The 25,953-nt window shown below is 51.0% G+C and overlaps 2 protein-coding genes across 6 annotated transcripts in view; one reads left to right on the top strand and one right to left on the bottom strand.

Annotated features, from left to right (window-relative positions):
- The window catches only part of LOC143767631 (uncharacterized), an 850,082-nt gene that overhangs the window by 182,940 nt on the left and 641,189 nt on the right, over positions 1-25,953 (bottom strand). The gene's annotated exons all lie outside the window — the stretch shown is intronic.
- LOC143767650 (uncharacterized) overlaps positions 1-25,953 on the top strand; it is a 56,478-nt gene that overhangs the window by 13,580 nt on the left and 16,945 nt on the right. For 2 of the 5 annotated variants that reach the window (XM_077256103.1, XM_077256099.1), the window contains exons 1-7: positions 9,281-9,337; positions 12,945-13,086; positions 13,216-13,383; positions 13,468-13,591; positions 13,675-13,772; positions 13,971-14,061; positions 22,531-22,674. In XM_077256103.1, the coding sequence (XP_077112218.1) occupies positions 13,009-13,086; positions 13,216-13,383; positions 13,468-13,591; positions 13,675-13,772; positions 13,971-14,061; positions 22,531-22,674 (703 nt within the window). In that variant the 5' untranslated portion in view covers positions 9,281-9,337; positions 12,945-13,008. Of the gene's footprint in view, positions 1-8,625; positions 8,686-9,280; positions 9,338-11,879; positions 11,927-12,944; positions 13,087-13,215; positions 13,384-13,467; positions 13,592-13,674; positions 13,773-13,970; positions 14,062-22,530; positions 22,675-25,953 lie in introns of those variants that run through there. The other 3 variants (XM_077256101.1, XM_077256102.1, XM_077256098.1) reach the window with 3 other exon arrangements.

Raw genomic sequence — 25,953 nt, 5'->3', positions numbered from 1 at the left:
GGTGGAGGTCGGTGCTGGAGGCTCCATTATTCTCTATGTGGAGTGCGGGTGGAGGTCGGTGCTGGAGGCCCCATTATTCTCTATGTCGAGTGCGGCTCTGCGGGTGGAGGTCGGTGCTGGAGGCTCCATTATTCTCTATGTGGAGTGCGGCTCTGCGGGTGGAGGTCGGTGCTGGAGGCTCCATTATTCTCTATGTGGAGTGCGGCTCTGCGGGTGGAGGTCGGTGCTGGAGGCTCCATTATTCTCTATGTGGAGTGCGGGTGGAGGTCGGTGCTGGAGGCTCCATTATTCTCTATGTGGAGGGCGGCTCTGCGGGTGGAGGTCGGTGCTGGAGGCCCCATTATTCTCTATGTGGAGTGCGGCTCTGCGGGTGGAGGTCGGTGCTGGAGGCTCCATTATTCTATATGTGGAGTGCGGCTCTGAGGGTGGAGGTCGGTGCTAGAGGCTCCATTATTCTCTATGTGGAGTGCGGCTCTGTGGGTGGAGGTCGGTGCTGGAGGCTCCATTATTCTCTATGTGGAGGGCGGCTCTGTGGGTGGAGGTCGGTGCTGGAGGCTCCATTATTCTCTATGTGGAGTGCGGCTCTGAGGGTGGAGGTCGGTGCTGGAGGCTCCATTATTCTCTATGTGGAGGGCGGCTCTGCGGGTGGAGGTCGGTGCTGGAGGCCCCATTATTCTCTATGTGGAGTGCGGCTCTGCGGGTGGAGGTCGGTGCTGGAGGCTCCATTATTCTCTATGTGGAGTGCGGCTCTGCGGGTGGAGGTCGGTGCTGGAGGCTCCATTATTCTATATGTGGAGTGCGGCTCTGAGGGTGGAGGTCGGTGCTGGAGGCTCCATTATTCTATATGTGGAGTGCGGCTCTGTGGGTGGAGGTCGGTGCTGGAGGCTCCGTTATTCTCTATGTGGAGTGCGGCTCTGAGGGTGGAGGTCGGTGCTGGAGGCTCCATTATTCTCTATGTGGAGGGCGGCTCTGCGGGTGGAGGTCGGTGCTGGAGGCTCCATTATTCTCTATGTGGAGTGCGGCTCTGCGGGTGGAGGTCGGTGCTGGAGGCCCCATTATTCTCTATGTGTAGGGCGGCTCTGCGGGTGGAGGTCGGTGCTGGAGGCTCCATTATTCTATATGTGGAGTGCGGCTCTGTGGGTGGAGGTCGGTGCTGGAGGCTTCATTATTCTCTATGTGGAGTGCGGCTCTGCGGGTGGAGGTCGGTGCTGGAGGCTCCATTATTCTCTATGTGGAGGGCGGCTCTGCGGGTGGAGGTCGGTGCTGGAGGCCCCATTATTCTCTATGTGGAGTGCGGCTCTGCGGGTGGAGGTCGGTGCTAGAGAATAATGGGGCCTCCAGCACCGACCTCCAACCGCAGAGCCGCACTCCACATAGAGAATAATGGGGCCTCCATGTGGAGTGCGGCTCTGCGGTTGGAGGTCGGTGCTGGACGCTCCATTATTCTCTATGTGGAGTGCGGCTCTGCGGGTGAAGGTCGGTGCTGGAGGCTCCATTATTCTCTATGTGGAGTGCGGCTCTGCGGGCGGAGGTCGGTGCTGGAGGCTCCATTATTCTCTATGGGGAGTGCGGCTCTGCGGGTGGAGGTCGGTGCTGGAGGCTCCATTATTCTCTATGTGGAGTGCGGCTCTGCGAGTGGAGGTCGGTGCTGGAGGCCCCATTATTCTCTATGTGGAGTGCGGCTCTGCGATTGGAGGTCGGTGCTGGAGGCTCCATTATTCTCTATGTGGAGTGCGGCTCTGCGGGGGAGGTCGGTGCTGGAGGATCCATTATTCTCTATGTGTAGTGTGGCTCTGTGGGTGGAGGTCGGTGCTGGAGGCCCCATTATTCTCTATGTGGAGTGCGGCTCTGCGGGTGAAGGTCGGTGCTGGAGGATCCATTATTCTCTATGTGGAGGGCGGCTCTGCGGGTGGAGGTCGGTGCTGGAGGCTCCATTATTCTCTATGTGGAGTGCGGCTCTGCAGGTGGAGGTCGGTGCTGGAGGCCCCATTATTCTCTGTGGAGTGCGGCTCTGCAGGTGGAGGTCGGTGCTGGAGGCCCCATTATTCTCTGTGGAGTGCGGCTCTGCAGGTGGAGGTCGGTGCTGGAGGCCCCATTATTTTCTATATGGTGTGTGGCTCTGCGGGTGGAGGTCGGTGCTGTAGGATCCATTATTCTCTAGGTGGAGTGTGGCTCTGCGGGTGGAGGTCGGTGCTGGAGGCTCCATTATTCTCTATGTGGAGTGCGGCTCTGCGGGTGGAGGTCGGTGCTGGAGGCTCCATTATTCTCTATGTGGACTGCGGCTCTGCAGGTGGAGGTCGGTGCTGGAGGCCCCATTATTCTCTATGTGGAGTGCGGCTCTGCGGGTGGAGGTCGGTGCTGGAGGCTCCATTATTCTCTATGTAGAGTGCGGGTGGAGGTCGGTGCTGGAGGCTCCATTATTCTCTATGTGGAGGGCGGCTCTGCGGGTGGAGGTCGGTGCTGGAGGCCCCATTATTCTCTATGTGGAGTGCGGCTCTGCGGGTGGAGGTCGGTGCTGGAGGCTCCATTATTCTATATGTGGAGTGCGGCTCTGAGGGTGGAGGTCGGTGCTGGAGGCTCCATTATTCTCTATGTGGAGTGCGGCTCTGTGGGTGGAGGTCGGTGCTGGAGGCTCCATTATTCTCTATGTGGAGGGCGGCTCTGTGGGTGGAGGTCGGTGCTGGAGGCTCCATTATTCTCTATGTGGAGTGCGGCTCTGAGGGTGGAGGTCGGTGCTGGAGGCTCCATTATTCTCTATGTGGAGGGCGGCTCTGCGGGTGGAGGTCGGTGCTGGAGGCCCCATTATTCTCTATGTGGAGTGCGGCTCTGCGGGTGGAGGTCGGTGCTGGAGGCTCCATTATTCTCTATGTGGAGTGCGGCTCTGCGGGTGGAGGTCGGTGCTGGAGGCTCCATTATTCTATATGTGGAGTGCGGCTCTGAGGGTGGAGGTCGGTGCTGGAGGCTCCATTATTCTCTATGTGGAGTGCGGCTCTGCAGGTGGAGGTCGGTGCTGGAGGCTCCATTATTCTCTATGTGGAGTGCGGCTCTGCGGGTGGAGGTCGGTGCTGGAGGCTCCATTATTCTCTATGTGGAGTGTGGCTCTGCGGGTGGAGGTCGGTGCTGGAGGCTCCATTATTCTCTATGTGGAGTGCGGCTCTGCAGGTGGAGGTCGGTGCTGGAGGCCCCATTATTCTCTGTGGAGTGCGGCTCTGCAGGTGGAGGTCGGTGCTGGAGGCCCCATTATTCTCTGTGGAGTGCGGCTCTGCAGGTGGAGGTCGGTGCTGGAGGCCCCATTATTCTCTATATGGTGTGTGGCTCTGCGGGTGGAGGTCGGTGCTGTAGGCTCTATTATTCTCTGTGGAGTGCGGCTCTGCGGGTGGAGGTCGGTGCTGGAGGCTCCATTATTCTATATGTGGAGTGCGGCTCTGTGGGTGGAGGTCGGTGCTGGAGGCTCCATTATTCTCTATGTGGAGTGCGGCTCTGAGGGTGGAGGTCGGTGCTGGAGGCTCCATTATTCTCTATGTGGAGGGCGGCTCTGCGGGTGGAGGTCGGTGCTGGAGGCCCCATTATTCTCTGTGGAGTGCGGCTCTGCGGGTGGAGGTCGGTGCTGGAGGCCCCATTATTCTCTGTGGAGTGCGGCTCTGCAGGTGGAGGTCGGTGCTGGAGGCCCCATTATTCTCTATATGGTTTGTGGCTCTGCGGGTGGAGGTCGGTGCTGGAGGCTCCATTATTCTCTATGTGGAGTGCGGCTCTGCAGGTGGAGGTCGGTGCTGGAGGCCCCATTATTCTCTATGTGGAGTGCGGCTCTGTGGGTGGAGGTCGGTGCTGGAGGCTCCATTATTATGTATGTGGGGTGCGGCTCTGTGGGTGGAGGTCGGTGCTGGAGGCTTCATTATTCTCTATGTGGAGTGCGGCTCTGCGGGTGGAGGTCGGTGCTGGAGGCTCCATTATTCTCTATGTGGAGTGCGGCTCTGCGGGTGGAGGTCGGTGCTGGAGGCCCCATTATTCTCTATGTGGAGTGCGGCTCTGCGGGTGGAGGTCGGTGCTGGAGGCCCCATTATTCTCTATGTGGAGTGCGGCTCTGAGGGTGGAGGTCGGTGCTGGAGGCTCCATTATTCTCTATGTGGAGGGCGGCTCTGCGGGTGGAGGTCGGTGCTGGAGGCCCCATTATTCTCTGTGGAGTGCGGCTCTGCGGGTGGAGGTCGGTGCTGGAGGCCCCATTATTCTCTGTGGAGTGCGGCTCTGCAGGTGGAGGTCGGTGCTGGAGGCACCATTATTCTCTATATGGTGTGTGGCTCTGCGGGTGGAGGTCGGTGCTGTAGGCTCCATTATTCTCTATGTGGAGTGCGGCTCTGCGGGTGGAGGTCGGTGCTGGAGGCTCCATTATTCTCTATGTGGAGTGCGGCTCTGCGGGTGGAGGTCGGTGCTGGAGGCTCCATTATTCTCTATGTGGAGTGCGGCTCTGCAGGTGGAGGTCGGTGCTGGAGGCCCCATTATTCTCTATGTGGAGTGCGGCTCTGCGGGTGGAGGTCGGTGCTGGAGGCTCCATTATTATCTATGTGGGGTGCGGCTCTGTGGGTGGAGGTCGGTGCTGGAGGCTTCATTATTCTCTATGTGGAGTGCGGCTCTGCGGGTGGAGGTCGGTGCTGGAGGCTCCATTATTCTCTATGTGGAGTGCGGCTCTGCGGGTGGAGGTCGGTGCTGGAGGCCCCATTATTCTCTATGTGGAGTGCGGCTCTGCGGGTGGAGGTCGGTGCTGGAGGCCCCATTATTCTCTATGTGGAGTGCGGCTCTGCGGTTGGAGGTCGGTGCTGGAGGCTCCATTATTCTCTATGTGGAGTGCGGCTCTGCGGGTGGAGGTCGGTGCTGGAGGCTCCGTTATTCTCTATGGGGAGTGCGGCTCTGCGGGTGGAGGTCGGTGCTGGAGGCTCCATTATTCTCTATGTGGAGTGCGGCTCTGCGAGTGGAGGTCGGTGCTGGAGGCCCCATTATTCTCTATGTGGAGTGCGGCTCTGCGATTGGAGGTCGGTGCTGGAGGCTCCATTATTCTCTATGTGGAGTGCGGCTCTGCGGGGGGAGGTCGGTGCTGGAGGATCCATTATTCTCTATGTGTAGTGTGGCTCTACGGGTGGAGGTCGGTGCTGGAGGCCCCATTATTCTCTATGTGGAGTGCGGCTCTGCGGGTGGAGGTCGGTGCTGGAGGCCCCATTATTCTCTATGTGGAGTGCGGCTCTGCGGGTGAAGGTCGGTGCTGGAGGCTCCATCATTATTCTCTATGTGGAGTGCGGCTCTGCGGGTGAAGGTCGGTGCTGGAGGCTCCATTATTCTCTATGTGGAGGGCGGCTCTGCGGGTTGAGGTCGGTGCTGGAGGCTCCATTATTCTCTATGTGGAGTGCGGCTCTGCGGGTGGAGGTCGGTGCTGGAGGCTCCATTATTCTCTATGTGGAGTGCGGGTGGAGGTCGGTGCTGGAGGCCCCATTATTCTCTATGTGGAGTGCGGCTCTGCGGGTGGAGGTCGGTGCTGGAGGCTCCATTATTCTCTATGTGGAGTGCGGCTCTGAGGGTGGAGGTCGGTGCTGGAGGCTCCATTATTCTCTATGTGGAGTGCGGGTGGAGGTCGGTGCTGGAGGCTCCATTATTCTCTGTGGAGGGCGGCTCTGCGGGTGGAGGTCGGTGCTGGAGGCCCCATTATTCTCTATGTGGAGTGCGGCTCTGCGGGTGGAGGTCGGTGCTGGAGGCTCCATTATTCTATATGTGGAGTGCGGCTCTGAGGGTGGAGGTCGGTGCTGGAGGCTCCATTATTCTCTATGTGGAGTGCGGCTCTGAGGGTGGAGGTCGGTGCTGGAGGCTCCATTCTCTATGTGGAGGGCGGCTCTGCGGGTGGAGGTCGGTGCTGGAGGCTCCATTATTCTCTATGTGGAGTGCGGCTCTGCGGGTGGAGGTCGGTGCTGGAGGCCCCATTATTCTCTATGTGGAGTGCGGCTCTGCGGGTGGAGGTCGGTGCTGGAGGCTCCATTATTCTCTATGTGGAGTGCGGCTCTGCAGGTGGAGGTCGGTGCTGGAGGCCCCATTATTCTCTGTGGAGTGCGGCTCTGCAGGTGGAGGTCGGTGCTGGAGGCCCCATTATTCTCTATATGGTGTGTGGCTCTGCGGGTGGAGGTCGGTGCTTGAGGCTCCATTATTCTCTATGTGGAGTGCGGCTCTGCGGGGGGAGGTCGGTGCTGTAGGATCCATTATTCTCTAGGTGGAGTGTGGCTCTGCGGGTGGAGGTCTGTGCTGGAGGCCCCATTATTCTCTATGTGGAGTGCGGCTCTGCAGGTGGAGGTCGGTGCTGGAGGCTCCATTATTCTCTGTGTGGAGTGCGGCTCTGCGGGTGGAGGTCGGTGCTGGAGGCTCCATTATTCTCTGTGTGGAGTGCGGCTCTGCGGGGGGAGGTCGGTGCTGTAGGATCCATTATTCTCTAGGTGGAGTGTGGCTCTACGGGTGGAGGTCTGTGCTGGAGGCTCCATTATTCTCTATGTGGAGTGCGGCTCTGCGGGTGGAGGTCGGTGCTGGAGGCTCCATTATTCTCTATGTGGAGTGCGGCTCTGCAGGTGGAGGTCGGTGCTGGAGGCCCCATTATTCTCTATGTGGAGTGCGGCTCTGCGGGTGGAGGTCGGTGCTGGAGGCTCCATTATTATCTATGTGGGGTGCGGCTCTGTGGGTGGAGGTCGGTGCTGGAGGCTTCATTATTCTCTATGTGGCGTGCGGCTCTGCGGGTGGAGGTCGGTGCTGGAGGCTCCATTATTCTCTATGTGGAGTGCGGCTCTGCGGTTGGCGGTCGGTGCTGGAGGCTCCATTATTCTCTATGTGGAGTGCGGCTCTGCGGGTGGAGGTCGGTGCTGGAGGCTCCATTATTCTCTATGGGGAGTGCGGCTCTGCGGGTGGAGGTCGGTGCTGGAGGCTCCATTATTCTCTATGTGGAGTGCGGCTCTGCGGGTGGAGGTCGGTGCTGGAGGCCCCATTATTCTCTGTGGAGTGCGGCTCTGCGAGTGGAGGTCGGTGCTGGAGGCCCCATTATTCTCTATGTGGAGTGCGGCTCTGCGATTGGAGGTCGGTGCTGGAGGCTCCATTATTCTCTATGTGGAGTGCGGCTCTGCGGGGGGAGGTCGGTGCTGGAGGATCCATTATTCTCTATGTGTAGTGTGGCTCTGCGGGTGGAGGTCGGTGCTGGAGGCCCCATTATTCTCTATGTGGAGTGCGGCTCTGCGGGTGGAGGTCGGTGCTGGAGGCCCCATTATTCTCTATGTGGAGTGCGGCTCTGCGGGTGAAGGTCGGTGCTGGAGGCTCCATCATTATTCTCTATGTGGAGTGCGGCTCTGCGGGTGAAGGTCGGTGCTGGAGGCTCCATTATTCTCTATGTGGAGGGCGGCTCTGCGGGTGGAGGTCGGTGCTGGAGGCTCCATTATTCTCTGTGTGGAGTGCGGCTCTGCGGGGGGAGGACGGTGCTGTAGGATCCATTATTCTCTATGTGGAGTGCGGCTCTGCGGGTGGAGGTCGGTGCTGGAGGCTCCATTATTCTCTATGTGGAGTGCGGCTCTGCAGGTGGAGGTCGGTGCTGGAGGCCCCATTATTCTCTATGTGGAGTGCGGCTCTGCGGGTGGAGGTCGGTGCTGGAGGCTCCATTATTATCTATGTGGGGTGCGGCTCTGTGGGTGGAGGTCGGTGCTTGAGGCTTCATTATTCTCTATGTGGAGTGCGGCTCTGCGGGTGGAGGTCGGTGCTGGAGGCTCCATTATTCTCTATGTGGAGTGCGGCTCTGCGGGTGGAGGTCGGTGCTGGAGGCCCCATTATTCTCTATGTGGAGTGCGGCTCTGCGGGTGGAGGTCGGTGCTGGAGGCCCCATTATTCTCTATGTGGAGTGCGGCTCTGCGGTTGGAGGTCGGTGCTGGAGGCTCCATTATTCTCTATGTGGAGTGCGGCTCTGCGGGTGGAGGTCGGTGCTGGAGGCTCCGTTATTCTCTATGGGGAGTGCGGCTCTGCGGGTGGAGGTCGGTGCTGGAGGCTCCATTATTCTCTATGTGGAGTGCGGCTCTGCGAGTGGAGGTCGGTGCTGGAGGCCCCATTATTCTCTATGTGGAGTGCGGCTCTGCGATTGGAGGTCGGTGCTGGAGGCTCCATTATTCTCTATGTGGAGTGCGGCTCTGCGGGGGGAGGTCGGTGCTGGAGGATCCATTATTCTCTATGTGTAGTGTGGCTCTACGGGTGGAGGTCGGTGCTGGAGGCCCCATTATTCTCTATGTGGAGTGCGGCTCTGCGGGTGGAGGTCGGTGCTGTAGGCCCCATTATTCTCTATGTGGAGTGCGGCTCTGCGGGTGAAGGTCGGTGCTGGAGGCTCCATCATTATTCTCTATGTGGAGTGCGGCTCTGCGGGTGAAGGTCGGTGCTGGAGGCTCCATTATTCTCTATGTGGAGGGCGGCTCTGCGGGTTGAGGTCGGTGCTGGAGGCTCCATTATTCTCTATGTGGAGTGCGGCTCTGCGGGTGGAGGTCGGTGCTGGAGGCTCCATTATTCTCTATGTGGAGTGCGGGTGGAGGTCGGTGCTGGAGGCCCCATTATTCTCTATGTGGAGTGCGGCTCTGCGGGTGGAGGTCGGTGCTGGAGGCTCCATTATTCTCTATGTGGAGTGCGGCTCTGAGGGTGGAGGTCGGTGCTGGAGGCTCCATTATTCTCTATGTGGAGTGCGGGTGGAGGTCGGTGCTGGAGGCTCCATTATTCTCTATGTGGAGGGCGGCTCTGCGGGTGGAGGTCGGTGCTGGAGGCCCCATTATTCTCTATGTGGAGTGCGGCTCTGCGGGTGGAGGTCGGTGCTGGAGGCTCCATTATTCTCTATGTGGAGTGCGGCTCTGCGGGTGGAGGTCGGTGCTGGAGGCTCCATTATTCTATATGTGGAGTGCGGCTCTGAGGGTGGAGGTCGGTGCTGGAGGCTCCATTATTCTATATGTGGAGTGCGGCTCTGTGGGTGGAGGTCGGTGCTGGAGGCTCCATTATTCTCTATGTGGAGTGCGGCTCTGAGGATGGAGGTCGGTGCTGGAGGCTCCATTATTCTCTATGTGGAGGGCGGCTCTGCGGGTGGAGGTCGGTGCTGGAGGCTCCATTATTCTCTATGTGGAGTGCGGCTCTGCGGGTGGAGGTCGGTGCTGGAGGCCCCATTATTCTCTATGTGGAGTGCGGCTCTGCGGGTGGAGGTCGGTGCTGGAGGCTCCATTATTCTCTGTGTGGAGTGCGGCTCTGCGGGGGGAGGTCGGTGCTGTAGGATCCATTATTCTCTAGGTGGAGTGCGGCTCTGCGGGTGGAGGTCTGTGCTGGAGGCTCCATTATTCTCTATGTGGAGTGCGGCTCTGCGGGTGGAGGTCGGTGCTGGAGGCTCCATTATTCTCTATGTGGAGTGCGGCTCTGCAGGTGGAGGTCGGTGCTGGAGGCCCCATTATTCTCTATGTGGAGTGCGGCTCTGCGGGTGGAGGTCGGTGCTGGAGGCTCCATTATTATCTATGTGGGGTGCGGCTCTGTGGGTGGAGGTCGGTGCTGGAGGCTTCATTATTCTCTATGTGGCGTGCGGCTCTGCGGGTGGAGGTCGGTGCTGGAGGCTCCATTATTCTCTATGTGGAGTGCGGCTCTGCGGTTGGAGGTCGGTGCTGGAGGCTCCATTATTCTCTATGTGGAGTGCGGCTCTGCGGGTGAAGGTCGGTGCTGGAGGCTCCATTATTCTCTATGTGGAGTGCGGCTCTGCGGGTGGAGGTCGGTGCTGGAGGCTCCATTATTCTCTATGTGGAGTGCGGCTCTGCGGGTGGAGGTCGGTGCTGGAGGCCCCATTATTCTCTATGTGGAGTGCGGCTCTGCGAGTGGAGGTCGGTGCTGGAGGCCCCATTATTCTCTATGTGGAGTGCGGCTCTGCGATTGGAGGTCGGTGCTGGAGGCTCCATTATTCTCTATGTGGAGTGCGGCTCTGCGGGGGGAGGTCGGTGCTGGAGGATCCATTATTCTCTATGTGTAGTGTGGCTCTGCGGGTGGAGGTCGGTGCTGGAGGCCCCATTATTCTCTATGTGGAGTGCGGCTCTGCGGGTGGAGGTCGGTGCTGGAGGCCCCATTATTCTCTATGTGGAGTGCGGCTCTGCGGGTGAAGGTCAGTGCTGGAGGCTCCATCATTATTCTCTATGTGGAGTGCGGCTCTGCGGGTGAAGGTCGGTGCTGGAGGCTCCATTATTCTCTATGTGGAGGGCGGCTCTGCGGGTGGAGGTCGGTGCTGGAGGCCCCATTATTCTCTTCGTAGAGTGCGGCTCTGCGGGTGGAGGTCGGTGCTGGAGGCTCCATTATTCTCTATGTGGAGTGCGGCTCTGTGGGTGGAGGTCGGTGCTGGAGGCTCCATTATTCTCTGTGTGGAGTGCGGCTCTGCGGGTGGAGGTCGGTGCTGGAGGCTCCATTATTCTCTATGTGGAGTGCGGCTCTGCGGGTGGAGGTCGGTGCTGGAGGCCCCATTATTCTCTGTGTGGAGTGCGGCTCTGCGAGTGGAGGTCGGTGCTGGAGGCTCCATTATTCTCTATGTGGAGTGCGGCTCTGCGGGGGGAGGTCGGTGCTGGAGGATCCATTATTCTCTATGTGTAGTGTGGCTCTGCGGGTGGAGGTCGGTGCTGGAGGCCCCATTATTCTCTATGTGGAGTGTGGCTCTGCGGGTGGAGGTCGGTGCTGGAGGCCCCATTATTCTCTATGTGGAGTGCGGCTCTGCGGGTGGAGGTCGGTGCTGGAGGCCCCATTATTCTCTATGTGGAGTGCGGCTCTGCGGGTGAAGGTCAGTGCTGGAGGCTCCATCATTATTCTCTATGTGGAGGGCGGCTCTGCGGGTGGAGGTCGGTGCTGGAGGCTCCATTATTCTCTATGTGGAGTGCGGCTCTGCGGGTGGAGGTCGGTGCTGGAGGCCCCATTATTCTCTATGTGGAGTGCGGCTCTGCGGGTGGAGGTCGGTGCTGGAGGCTCCATTATTCTCTTCGTAGAGTGCGGCTCTGCGGGTGGAGGTCGGTGCTGGAGGCTCCATTATTCTCTATGTGGAGTGCGGCTCTGTGGGTGGAGGTCGGTGCTGGAGGCTCCATTATTCTCTGTGTGGAGTGCGGCTCTGCGGGGGGAGGTCGGTGCTGTAGGATCCATTATTCTCTAGGTGGAGTGTGGCTCTGCGGGTGGAGGTCGGTGCTGGAGGCTCCATTATTCTCTTCGTAGAGTGCGGCTCTGCAGGTGGAGGTCGGTGCTGGAGGCCCCATTATTCTCTGTGGAGTGCGGTTCTGCAGGTGGAGGTCGGTGCTGGAGGCCCCATTATTCTCTATATGGTGTGTGGCTCTGCGGGTGGAGGTCGGTGCTTGAGGCTCCATTATTCTCTATGTGGAGTGCGGCTCTGCGGGGGGAGGTCGGTGCTGTAGGATCCATTATTCTCTAGGTGGAGTGTGGCTCTGCGGGTGGAGGTCGGTGCTGGAGGCCCCATTATTCTCTTCGTAGAGTGCGGCTCTGCGGGTGGAGGTCGGTGCTGGAAGCTCCGTTATTCTCTATGTGGAGTGCGGCTCTGCGGGTGGAGGTCGGTGCTCGAGGCTCCATTATTCTCTATGTGGAGTGCGGCTCTGCGGGTGGAGGTCGGTGCTGGAGGCTCCATTATTCTCTATGTGCAGTGTGGCTCTGCGGGTGGAGGTCGGTGCTAGAGGCTCCATTATTCTCTTCGTAGAGTGTGGCTCTGCGGGTGGAGGTCGGTGCTGGAGGCTCCATTATTTTCTATGTGGAGTGCGGCTCTGTGGGTGGAGGTCGGTGCTGGAGGCTCCATTATTCTCTATGTGTAGTGCGGCTCTGCAGGTGGAGGTCGGTGCTGGAGGCTCCATTATTCTCTATGTGGAGGGCGGCTCTGCGGGTGGAGGTCTGTGCTGGAGGCTCCATTATTCTCTATGTGGAGGGCGGCTCTGCGGGTGGAGGTCGGTGTTGGAGGCTCCATTATTCTCTATGTGGAGTGCGGCTCTGTGGGTGGAGGTTGGTGCTGGAGGCTCCATTATTCTCTTCGTAGAGTGTGGCTCTGCGGGTGGAGGTCGGTGTTGGAGGCTCCATTATTCTCTATGTGGAGTGCGGCTGTGTGGGTGGAGGTTGGTGCTGGAGGCTCCATTATTCTCTTCGTAGAGTGTGGCTCTGCGGGTGGAGGTCGGTGCTGGAGGCTCCATTATTTTCTATGTGGAGTGCGGCTCTGTGGGTGGAGGTTGGTGCTGGAGGCTCCATTATTCTCTTCGTAGAGTGCGGCTCTGCGGGTGGAGGTCGGTGCTGGGGGCTCCATTATTCTCTATGTGGAGTGCGGCTCTGTGGGTGGAGGTTGGTGCTGGAGGCTCCATTATTCTCTTCGTAGAGTGCGGCTCTGCGGGTGGAGGTCGGTGCTGGAGGCTCCATTATTCTCTATGTGGAGTGCGGCTCTGCAGGTGGAGGTCGGTGCTGGAGGCTCCATTATTCTCTATGTGGAGGGCGGCTCTGCGGGTGAAGGTCGGTGCTGGAGGCTCCATTATTCTCTATGTGGAGGGCGGCTCTGCGGGTGGAGGTCGGTGCTGGAGGCTCCATTATTCTCTTTGGAGGGCGGCTCTGCGGGTGGAGGTTGGTGCTGGAGGCTCCATTATTCTCTATGTGGAGTGCGGCTCTGCGGGTGGAGGTCGGTGCTGGAGGCTCCATTATTCTCTGCGTTATGGAAGATGAGTCTATGAGAGAAACGTATTCAGCTGCCGACTCTGAAGAAGAAACTGCTTGTTGTCTGTGGCCTAAATATATAGGTTTTATTAGTAGATGTAAAGAAGAAAACTAAATAGTGTAAAATAATCTCATATGTTTCCCTTATTATCTCCGGTAATTGTATTATTACACAGGATTTTTATGATATTACATCGGCTCATGTTCTCATTCAGGTCTCGGATCTTCTCAGTGAAGATCTTTCCATAGAAGAGAATTTTTTTGGCTTATCCATCAAAGATGGATATGGACAGAGACAAGATGGCGGAGAGGATATTACACCTCACCCTAGAGATCCTCTTCCGGCTTACTGGAGAGGTGAGAGATTCTGATGACGTCACATTACATCATTCTTATCTATGGGAATAACAGATGGACAGAACTGGAGAGGTGAGGACTCTGGAAATGTCTGTAGTGAGATTTATTAATGTGTCTCTCCATAACCAGGATTACACAGTGGTGAAGAAGACCTCTAGTGACCCTGTGTCTGAGGGATGGGGAAGACCCCTGAGCCCAATCACGGGGCTTCCACCTCACCCCCTGATACATGAGGACATCAATGACCAGAAGATCCTAGAACTCGCCTACAAGATGATTGAGCTGCTGACTGGAGAGGTCACACTGCTGGGAATGCTGGGACATTATACAGTAACACTATGAAGGGATCGGGGGGGATGACGGTATCATTGTATGTGTCAGGTTCCTATAAGGTATCAGGATGTCGCTGTCTATTTCTCCATGGAGGAGTGGGAGTATTTAGAAGGACACAGAGATCTGTACAAGGACGTCATGATGGAGGTTCCCCAGCCCCTCACATCACCAGGTAATAGACAGGACTAAATACACACGGCCTATAATTATCTGTATGTATAGAATGAATGCAGTCCCTGTATGTGTTTCCTCCAGATCTATCCAGTAAGAGGACAACACCAGAGAGATGTCCCCGTCCTCTTCTTCCACAGGACTGTAAACAAGAAGATCCCAATGTTCCTCAGGATCATCAGGTAGATGGAGAGAAGGTGTCAGGAGATCTCCCCTATGATGTGTAGACGGCTGTGAAGGTCTTGTGCTCAGTCTTGTTTTATCCACCAGTATTATATGTTTTATACTTGTGTAATGAGAACGGTGGAGATGGCAGGATTAGAGCTGATCATAGATGTGACTTCTCCATCTGTCGGTGACTTTTACAATATTTGTTTCAGGGTGAAGATCTGACCTATATTAATACTACAGAGACATATGTGAGGGGTGATGAGCGGTGTAAAGAGGAGATTCCTACATATGACTACCCAGGTGAGTAGTAACCACTAAGTATAGAGAAGTAAAGAAGTAGTTCAGTCATGTCACACTATCCAAATGACTGGGTATTGAAAGCTCTTTTCTATAGAGCTTACAACCTGGGAAATCCACCTACTAACATAAATTAGGAGGCACTGACCATTACCCGTCCAGGTCTGTAAACTACAAAGCCAAATGACAAAGACAAAAGAGCACCACGCAGTCATAGAGTCCAAACATAGAACAACACTTTATTGGATAAAATTATACATATAACAACCAGAGCGTTAGTGTTAGAAAGGGCTAAAAGATGACAAAAATGCCAGCAGCAACATGTGAACAATAAACCAGCCCAAGGTACGGCGATCCCCAGCTGCAGAGAATTTAAAGTATACTATAAAAAGATGGTATGTAGTGCAATTCGTAGAGGCACAGCCCCACAGGATAGCAGAACTTCATCCAGAGTACATGGAAGAAATGTAAATAAACCAGTGATTATACAGGTAAAGGCACATAAATGAACTACTACACATCACCTGGTAATAGCGATCCCGTAGTAAACCTCCGCAGTATGGGGACCCCGATCCACCCCGACGCGCGTTTCAGTAAGTATACCTTCCTCAGGGGGCGCGTACATAGAATGGGCATAGAGGAGTATATATAGGAAACCCATAATAGAGACTGCACGCCACCGCAACACACTGCTTCCGCTAAGTCCAGCACGCCGAACAACGACGACCGGAAACGCATGGGGCCCCATGTGATCCGGAAGTACGTGCGCGGCTGTCAGAAGGACGGAGCAGTAACAGAGCGGCGCATGCGCCTAAAGTGATCAGTGCGTAGACGCCATCTACAATAGGGGCAATGGAAAGGGCAAACAGAAGCGTTTAGAAGCAACTATTAGCGTAGAAGGACAACAAGGAGATATGCAGATATAACAGCATATCAAATAACACATACGGACAAATGCAGTTATAAAAATGAATTGTATAAAGAGACACATTGGCCAAGAGGAGACTGTGACCACTTTACATAATATAATATATCAAATAATAATATAAAATACAATGACCATAAACAAAACAATATAACATGGTACAGTCCCACAAGGCACATGAGCATTGATGATAGCATCATAAATAGTAATAACAGTACTAACAGCTTGTCCGCATATGTCCCCTACACCCCAATGGGGAAGAAAAGAACCCAAACAATGGCTTTATCAGGGTAGGGAAAAATGACAAAAATAGCAGTCCATCAGCTTCAATTTCCATGTCACATAGTCCAGATGAGTTCCAAAAGCACAATAACCAATTCAGTATAGCGATATGGGAATCCTAAGTAATAAAAAGGTGAATTAAAAACAGAACAACAATAAAAGAATTAAAACAAAATGTGCACAAATTGCAAGAAGGCACACTAAGCACACCAGTGCAGCGACTACAGGAAGGGAGCATAACTAATGTTCTCATTCAGACCTGCAGGGTATACGGTACTGAGGGACCAAATCCAATGTGTTTCCAGTTGGCCCAAACGGTTAAACAAATTCCCGTCACGGATATTAACATTGAGCATATCTATACCCCGCACCCTAAAAAGGGAACTGTCACTATGATGTTTAGTCCTGAAATGTCTCGGGATTGTTTTGAGGCCAAATGACAGCGTAAGTAGACTGTGCTGACAGGTTAGAAAATCACTTGAAGAAAAATATTATAATGGGCCTGTAAGAGAAATCAGAGGGTAACGATGCTGTTACATTTGTAAAGGCGATTCTGACGTCCCAGTGTGGTCATTGTCCCTCCTGTGGCACGGATGCCAACATGCTCAATGTCCCGGCCAGTCGGCGATCTATCTGTTCCCTGTTGTGCCTTCCTGCTTCTCTAGGTCTGCGTACACTCGCTCCGATTCTTAAAGGGGCAGTGCTCGCACTTTGGGAGTTGCTCCAGCGAAAAGCTGGTAGGCATCAGGTACAGGTGCTTCTCACAAAATTGGAATATCATCAAAAAGTTAATTTATTTCAGTTCTTCAATACAAAAAGTGAAACTGATATATTTTAGAGTCCTTACAAGCAGAGTGATTTATTTCAAGTGTTTATTTCTGTTAATGTTGATGATTATGGCTTACAGCCAATGAAACCCCAAAAGCCATTACTTCAGTCAATTATAATAATTAACGAAAAACACCTGCAAAGGCTTCCTAAGCATTACAATAGGTCCCTTAGTCTGTTTCAGTAGCTCCACAATCATGGGAAACACTGCTGACTTGATAAATGTCCATAAAGCAGTCACTGACACTCCACAAGGAGGGGAAGCCACAAAAGGACATTGCTAAAGAAACTGGCTGTTCACAGAGTGCTGTATCCATGCAGATTAATGGAAAGTTGAGTGGAAGGTAAAAGTGTGGTAGAAAAAGGTGCACAAACAACCGCGATAACCACAGCCTTGAAAGGATTATTAAGAAAAGGCAATTCAAAAATTTGGGGAAGATTCACAAGGAGTGGACTGCTGCTGGAGTAATTGCTGCAAGAGCCACCACACACAGACGTATCAAGTACATGGGCTACAAGTGTCTCATTCCTTGTCAAGCTACTCGTAACCAACAGACAATGCCAGAAGCGTCTTCCCTAGGCCAAGGAGAAAAAGAACTGGACTGTTGCTCAGTGAGCCAAGGTGGTGTTTTCAGATGAAAGTGAATTTTGCTTTTCATTTAGCAATGAAGGTCCCAGAGTCTGCAGGAAGAGTGGAGAGACAGACAATCCAAACTGCTTGAGGTCTAGTGTGAAGTTTCCACAATCAGTGATGGTTTGGGGAGCCATGTCATGTGCTGGTGCAGGTCCACTGTGTGTTATCAAGACCAAAGTCAGCGCAGCTGTCTACCAGGAAATTTTAGAGCACTTCATGCTTCCCTCTGCCGACAAGCTTTTTGGAGATGAAAATTTCATTTTCCAGCAGGACTTGGCACCTGTCCGCACTGCCAAAAGTACCAATACCTGGTTTAAAAATAACAGTATCACTGTTCTTGATTAGCCAGCAAACTCACCTGACCTTAACCTCATAGAGAATTCATGGGGTATTGACAAGAGGAAGATGAGACGCCAGACCCAACAATGCAGACGAGCTGAAGACTGCTATCAAAGCAACCTGAGCTTCCATAACACCTCAGCAGTGTCACAGGCTGATTGCCTCCATGTCACACCGCATTGATGCAGTAATTGATGGAAAAGGAGCCCCAACTAAGTATTGAGCACATTAACTGAGCATACATTTCGGTAGGCCAACATTTTTGATTTTAATTTAATTTTTCAAGCTGGTGTTATAAGGTATTCTAACTTACTGAGATAATGACTTTTGGGTTTTCATTGGCTGTAAGCCATAATCATCATCATTATCAGAAAGAAACACTTGAAATAGATCACTCTGTTTGTAATGACTCTATAAAATATGTGAGTTTCACTTTTTGTATTGAAGAACTGAAATACATTTAACTTTTTGATGATTTTCTGATATTGTGAGAAGCACTTGTATGTAAAGAACCCTCCTTAGGCTGCCGTCACACTATCAGTATTTGTTCAGTATTTTACATCAGTATTTGTAAGCCAAAACCAGGAGTGGCTGATAAATGCAGAAGTGGTGCATATGTTTCTATTAGACTTTTCCTCTTTGTTCCACTCCTGGTTTTGGCTTACAAATACTGATGTAAAATACTGACCAAATACTGCTATTGTGACGGCAGCGTTAGTAGGGAGGTGCCTGAACAACTCCTGTATTTTCTCTACTTAGTCTGTGTATGTAAGTAGTATGTAGCCAGGTCCCTGGTCCATAACCTGTTCCTGATTCCCATGTTGTCTAAATATGTTCCTGAAACCTGTGTTGATTGAATTAGCACCAGTGTCCTTCCTGGCTTGTCTCAAAATCTGCACTGTTTGAACAAGGATCAGTGTCTGTCATCTGGGTGAGCCAGAATCCATACCATCTGTATATTCTCCTATAGCTGGTCTACCAGTATCCAAATCCTGTACGACCCGTGACTCCGAATCCATGTCCTTGACTGCCATCCTGACCCATTGGGTGAGCTTCTACAGTACCAGGGACTGCCCAGGACTGTTACCCGACGGCTATCTGCAGTACAAGCCTAACTCCATTATGAGAAGCTCTAGCAAAAACCAAGTAGCCACTCCTGGTTCTTCAACTATCGTCGAGCAGGAGCCTAATCCCTGGCTGACCCTGGAGAAGGATGGGGTAATCACTAGTCAGCCCCCACTACAACTAAAAACAAATAAGGTAAACAAAGTAGGGAATACACTTAGCTTGAGAAGACACCAAAGAGATCACGCCAGCTATCCTTCCAAGAGAACACCAAGAAGGAACTAGTTGATTACAAGTACTTCCAACCAGACAAAGGGAAATAGTAGAACTATCACCGGCTCCTTGCTGAAGCGACTAAAGGAATTTAAACATCCAGCAAAGGTGTGTTAATCAGCAGTAGTGAAGATCACTGCTATGTCCTAGAGGGAGAAGGATATCACTTTGCAACAGAGATACAAGATCCAGAAATTGCCTGCAGAGCTCAGCGCAATGACCTTCTGTAGCCGGATCCAGAATGACTGACTGATGCACCCGTGACAGTACCCTCCCCTTGTATGAGTGGCCTCCGGACACTCGGGACCTGGTTTCTCAGGATGAGGCATGGAACGAACGAACCAGCCTAGGGGAATTCACCTCTGATTGAGAAACCCACATCCTCTCTTCTGGACTATAACACCTCCAGTGCATGAAGTACAACAGGAAACAACGCTGAAGATGGGAATAAACAATCATCAAAATCTGGATCTCCAAATTACCATCAGTAAGGATTGAGAGCGGCAGCAGGGAGATGACTCAAGAGGTTCTACCTATTTATTGAGTAAAGACCTGTGGAACACCTTGTGGAGCTTAAGAGCCTGAGGTAACTCAAGAAGAAAAGCTGCAGGTTTAATGACAGTGGTTATTTTAAAGGGACCAATAAACCTAGGTCCCAGCTTCCAGGAAGGGATCTTCAACTTCATATTCCTGGTTGATATCCACAAAAAGTAATTCACATTTAGGTCTGGACCTGTGGAGTGTTTCCTGTCAGCAATACGTTTCTACCTGTCTCCCATGATCCTCAAATTACTCTGAGCCCCTTGCCACACAGAGGAGGAAGATAAAGCAAAACGTTCCTCCTCAGGAACTCCTGAAGCCCCCTCCCTCACTAAAAGTACCAAACTGTGGAAGGAAACCGTATGCACAAATAAATAGTGACCTGCCGGTAAATTCTTGGCAATGATTATTAATAGCATCCTCGGCCAACGGTAAGTAAGATAACCAGAAGGATTGGGCATCAGAGACAAAACACCTGAGATAAGCCTCTAAAATTCTGATTAATGCGTTCGGAATGTCCATGCAACTGAGGATGGAAAGAAGAGGAAAAGAACAGCTGCACCCCAGTCGAGAACAGAAAACTTTCTAGAACTTGGAAACAAATTGGGTCATCCAATGTAACACAACATCGGAGGGAACACCGTGAAGCTTCATGATCTCATTATCAAAAACCTGAGCGATAGTCTTAGCATTCAGAAGCAGCGTCGGACTGGAGTACTTTGGGCCCACCAGAGAAAAATCATTCTTGGGGCCCACCATGCAGTTTAAAAATACCACACCGGATAGATCCTATATACCACACCACACAGGTGAGCTGACAGATCCTCTATATACTACACCACACAGGAGAGCTGACAGATCCTCTATATACTACACCACACAGGAGAGCTGACAGGTCCTCTATATACTACACCACACAGGAGAGCTGACAGATCCTCTATATACTACACCACACGGGAGAGCTGACAGATCCTCTAGATACTACACCACACGGGAGAGCTGACAGATCCTCTATGTACTACACCACACAGGAGAGCTGACAGATCCTATATATATATATATATATATATATATATATATATATATATATATATATATATATATATATATATATATATATATATATATATATATATATATATATTATATATACATAATGACATTAATCCCATAATCCAACAATTAAATTGGCAATAGCACTTCGATCATAGATGCGTACAAACGTTTACCTAATAAGGTATGAAGTGACTAGAAGATGAGTGAATGAAAAAACATTTTTTTTATTAACATAATGTTAAAAACAGATAATATATAAAAAGACAGAAAGATGTAATAATGGGACCTCCAAAACAAGTCAGGGCGTGACACTTGAAAAGTGATGGCTTGTGTTAGGAGTCGAGTTCCCGCCACTGCACAGGGGGAATCTCGAGCCATGTCTGCTGCGGTCTCCCATTCAGCATCAGCCACAGCGGAGCCTGCTCAGTGGAGACGTCTCACTGAATCTGGTACTGTGCAAAGGGTTACTGCTGCCTCTCCAGGCTCTGCTATTGTACCCTGCACTGGTCTGCGGCGAGCAGGCTTTTCTGGGACTAAGTCGTGCTTTGCACACACTGAGCATGCCCAGGGTAAGATCTCTCATTGGAGATCAAGGGCCACATGCTCAGGTACTGCAGCAACTTCCATTGGTCCTCCAGGAAGGTCATGTACCTGATCAAGTTCTGTGGAAGTCTTCCATTGGTCCTTCTTGGAAGGTCCTGAAGTTGCTGCAGCTTTAAAAGGTTCTCATGACCGCATGGCCATGCGCTAGTGTCAATTTATGTATGCGCTCAGCGCCAGTGAGGTCGTGTGTGTGTGTGTGTGTGTGTGTGTGTGTATTCAGGGACCCGGCTAAAATAAGCCCCTAGAATGCTGGCACCTCCGGCGAGGAGTTTCATGTGAGTGGATTCAGGGCTGGCGTATAGCCATCAGAATTCTGGCTCCACCGGAGAGGAGCTGCGTGTTTGCATTTGACTGCATGACCACCATCTGCTCTACTATGTAGCTGTGTTCCCCTGTGAAGCTAACAGGGTACAGCATTCTCTTTACTAACGGACTCTGTGAAGTAACAGAGTTCGTTTATACTACTATATATATGCGTTCCGCCAACCCTAACCGTTTCTGATCTGACAGCAACTGGAAAGAGGCCCTATAGAGTGGTTAGGTGGACTTGCTATAGTGGATGGACACGATAAGGCGTCTCATTGTTTCCTTACACAATCCTAACCAAAAAAAGGGGAACCCTGACCAGAAGAAACGACAGTAATGATCATCCCACAAAGTGCCCAAACTGCCAAAGATTAAGTTACTAACACAGGCTACAGAAAAAGTGCAATAAGTTACATCTCTGCTGTGGTGTGTCTATAATCATGAGCATAAAGTACAAAGAGACCACTACATGGCAGTCAGTTATAAGGGTAGGTAAGCAGTACATGCAAGAGATGTAGAAACTAGATTAGCACATAATACAGCTGGTCGAAGACCAGTCAGAGTTTACCTAAATTTAGTAAATGAGGGCTTGGGCAGCCTGGGGAGATAATGGTGTCCCGTCCTGCGCCCGACGAGCGCCGTTTCGCATAACTGCTTCTTCATAAAGGGGGGCGTGATGGAGACTAGGTAGGGGAGTAGGTTTTTATATCCTAAGGGCGGGTGTAAAGTAATTAGGAGGGCGGAGTGGTAAGCAGAGGGTGGGAATGGGGAGATTGTCAATGGTTTTTGTTCGGCGCCAGGGTCCAGTCGGTTACACACCCAGCACATGTGAAGTCAAAGGAGAGGGCGGGGTTATGTGCGGAGGGTGAAGGAGTTGCAGAGGTGTATCTGGCAGTGGTAATGGCGCATGCAGCCGGTCAAAGCTCCCACAGCTAAGGGGACTCCCGGTCCTGCACCTCATGACACACAGTGGAGCGCACCGCGTGTCATGGAACTGGCGCTGATCGGAACTCAGGTGGAGATATGAGACCGGCGCATGCGCACTAGCCAGAAGGAGAGGGCTTGTGAGCGTGACAGACACAAAGTATAGTACCGCCCCCTCCATTCATCCTGTTCTCCGCGGCCGTGGATGAACAGTAAGCAACAAAGAAGGGGGAAGTAAAATGGGAGGAAGGAGGAGAAAAGGAAATCATGAGGGTAAGGAGGGGGAAACTATCTTTTGAAAAGAGGACCGGTGCCATTATGTGCGCCGTGTGAAAAAGAACAAATAAGGCTAAGTGCGGTTAAAGGCCAAAAAAGAAAAGGGTTTAAGAGGTGGGTGCTGAATTGGCCTTACAAGCTGAAGGTGAATATGTTTAGTAAAAAATATTTGTAATAATATGGATGGGTGAGTGGAAATAGAGGGGCATGAAAGGTGCTAAAAGGAAAATTATGAAAAGAGAGCAAGATAAAGAAATTGTGTGGAGAAAAAATAAATGAAATAAAATAATATCCGTAATTATAAACACATGGATGGAGTGAAGGTTCTGTGAGATGGAACATTACATAATGATGCAGTGTCCATATAAGTCCCTTGTGTAAAGAAATTTCCTTTTCTTGTCCTCTCAACTTTATTTCCCAGCTGGGATGATTTTTCTTGAAAAGAGCCGCCAGGAACCGACCATTAGGGCTGCGTCAAAACAGGAGACAGGAAGGAAGAAACGGTCCATACACCAATCCTCCGGAGAACAAGTGGCCCAGAAAGGAAAGCCTAGGATACCTACGGGTAAGTTAAAAATGATGATAGGGTAAATATACAAATGAAATGATAAATAGTTAGGGGTGATGAAGAGGGAAAGAAGATAAAAAAGAATTAATTAAAACCTAGCGACCAATTAAAACTTGGATTGTTATTATTATTAGGAAACGATGTCTGCCATAGGACGGAAACAAAATCATAATTTTCACTCAGGCGAAAGGGTGTTATAGTGTTCAGGCCGTGTGTCCTGTAAAAAGGAAGCAAAGCCATGATTTTCATTTAGACCAGAGGGTGTGATGGTGTTCAGGCGGTAGATCCATCTACTCTCTTGTTGCGCTAATAATTTGCTTAAGTCCCCCCCGCTGATGCCCAGGTCAATTTGATCTATGGCTTTAAAAATAAGGCCTCTTGATTGGGAATTGTGGTGTTTTAAAACGACGGGGTAGGGTTTTAAGTAGAGAAATATCTTCAATGGTCTTAGGTTTCTCTATGTCTCTAAAGTGTTCCCTCACCCTAATTTTGAGTTCCCGCGTTGTTAAGCCAATATACTGTATATCAAATTGCAAGGGCAATTTGCATGGTATATGACCCCTTGGGTGGAGCATGTAAGATGTTTTCTGATGGTAAATGATTTGGATCCATCAGAATTGGTAAATTTTTTTTGGCCTTTTTTAGGTTAATGCATGCTTTACATAAGCCACAGGGAAAGAAGCCTTGTAGTGGAATTGAGCATGTTGAATTAGTTGTGGGGTCATAGTGGCTATGAACCAGTATATCCCTGAGATTGCGGCTTCTTTTTGCCACCATTAGTGGATGTGGAGGGAGACCTTGTTTTAAGACCGGATCTGTCATAAGGATGTGCCAGTGCTTATTAAGTATTAGCCTTAGGTCTTTCCATCGATTGTGATATGAGGAAATAAATCTTACCTGGCCATCTTGGGAGCGCGCATCCTTGTGCCTAGGGTATAGTAGTTGTTCTCTTGGGGTTTTTTTTGTCTTTTTATAGCCAAATTTGAAGGACCGTTTGCTATAACCTCTGTCATAGAATCTATTTGTCAAGTCAAGGGCTTGTTTTTCAAAGTCACCACTTTCCGAGCAGATCCTCTTGGCTCTTAAAAATTGGCCAGTTGGAATATCCTTAATGGTTGCTGGTGGGAGGGAAGAAGTGGCGTGTAGAAAGGAGTTGGTTGAGGTGGGTTTTCTGTATAAATCTGTTGCAATTATCCCATTTGGCATTGTAAAGATTTTTAGGTCCAAAAATTCCAGGTCCTTGCCAAACTTGTAGGTTAGTTTTATGTTCTGATTATTTTGATTTAGTTTGTCCATGAGGAGATGCAAATTGTCTACCGTACCTTCCCAGATGAAACAGATATCGTCTATATAACGCATCTGTCCCTGGATGCTTTGTATCTCCCCAGTGTCATCTCCCTGGAAAATGGTCCTCTCCCGCGCCCCCAGAAACAAGTTGGCATATAAGGGGGCACAAGAGGCTACCATGGAGGTCCCCTGGGTTTGTAGATAAATTTTATTATTAAACGTAAAAACTTTATGGGTGAGAATAAAATCTAGTAGGGCCAGAATCCAATTAGCCAGAGGGGATGCCAGGTTGCTCATTTTAAGATACCACAATACGGCTTTTAGGCCATCTTCATGCCTGAAGGAAGTATATAATGATTCTACATCGGCAGTTACCATCAGCTTATGGTCTTCAAGGTATATATAATCTAGTCTTTGTAGTGCTGCCGTGGTGTCTTGTATGTAAGAGGGAAGAGTGGTCACCAGTGGTTTCAGGTAATAATCAAGTCACAAATTACCTCACACAGGCCGCCGTCGCCCGATATTATGGGTTTCCCTGGCAGATCTAGTAGGTTTTAGTTAATATTGGGGACCAGATATAAAGTTGGCAATTTGGGATGAAGATTCTTGACATGTTCCAGCATTTTTTAAGGAACAATTTCCTGGTCAAAAGCTTGATTATGAAAATTTGAAAGGGGATTTGTGAGTAGTTTTTTGAAGCTGTCAGGTTCATTTAGCAGTCTCAAAGCCTGCTTTTCATACAGGGGGTTGGCCATATGACTAGGTTTCCCCCTTTATCAGCAGGTTTGAAGACTACGTCAGGAAGAGACTGTAATTTGGCCAGAGCCAATCTCTCCTCCTGTTTCTTATTGGATGCCCAGAATGGAGATTTTTGGAGTGTTTCTATCTCAGATGTAACAATTTTGGTAAAGACCTCTATAGCTGATACCGTGCTAATGGGGGGAAATTTTTTGCTTTTGCTAAATAAATTGTGGGGAAAGTTACTGACCTCCAAGGTGTTCTCTTCCAATAGAGCTTCTAGATTTCTTAGAGCTTCTCTCTCATCGGCAGAGGTAAAGATGTCGTGGTTCATGTTTTTATTGTGCAATTTTTTGAAAGTCAATTTACTGGCAAAGAGATGTAGATCTCTTACCACTGAAAACGTATCTAAATGACATGAAGGGGAGAAAGATAGACCTTTTTCCAATAAATTGAGTTGTGCATTTGACAAAGTGTGTGAAGATAGGTTAATTACCTTTTGGTGTTCTCCAAGGTTTTTAGCTGATTTGGACTTCGTAAAAATGTCAGGTAGGCGTTTATTGCTTCTGAGTCTAGTGCTTATTAATTCATTATTCGATGCTTCATTGTCACTTGCCGAGGTATTCATGTCCGACATCGATTGAGCTGAACTTTCGGACTGAGTCCTATGGTGAGATGTTGCAGGTTTGGAATTGTCTTGGTTTGGTCTTCTCGTTGTCTTTTTCTGTTGCCAACGGTATACTTTGTTACTATCATAGTCATTTAGATCTCTTTGGTATTTTTTAAGTTTACTTTGTGATATCTCACTTTCCCATTTGTCAAGGTCTTTATTGATGTCAACTAATATTTTATCAAAATCCTCCACCGGTAGGTCTTTCACTAGTGTCCTTTCTAATTCTTCAACATTTTCATCAATGCTCTTTAGGGAAAGAGTGTTTTTGTCAATAATGAATAGGATAAAATCTAAAGAGCAGGTGGTAGCTGCTGAGGTCCACCTCTTGAGCTGGACCTCATCTTTAAAGTCAAATGAAGGATGAACTTGTACCCTCAAACCACGTGGAACGATTTGTTGGTTCATATAATTCTCAAGAGAGGATTTGTTCCACCATATTTTGGTCTTCTTGTATAGAGCATTCCTATATAGTCGAATTGTTTCCTTAACAGTTTTATTAGTATCCGAGGAAGGGGTGGAGGTCCCCTGTCTGAAAAAATGTGATGCCTTAGACTGCCAGGAGCGTTCCCTGGCTTTGA

This window comes from Ranitomeya variabilis, chromosome 4, assembly GCF_051348905.1.
Source record: "Ranitomeya variabilis isolate aRanVar5 chromosome 4, aRanVar5.hap1, whole genome shotgun sequence".
In the NCBI taxonomy this organism is placed as follows: Eukaryota; Metazoa; Chordata; class Amphibia; order Anura; family Dendrobatidae; genus Ranitomeya; species Ranitomeya variabilis.
This window is presented reverse-complemented; position numbering and strand designations above follow the sequence as displayed.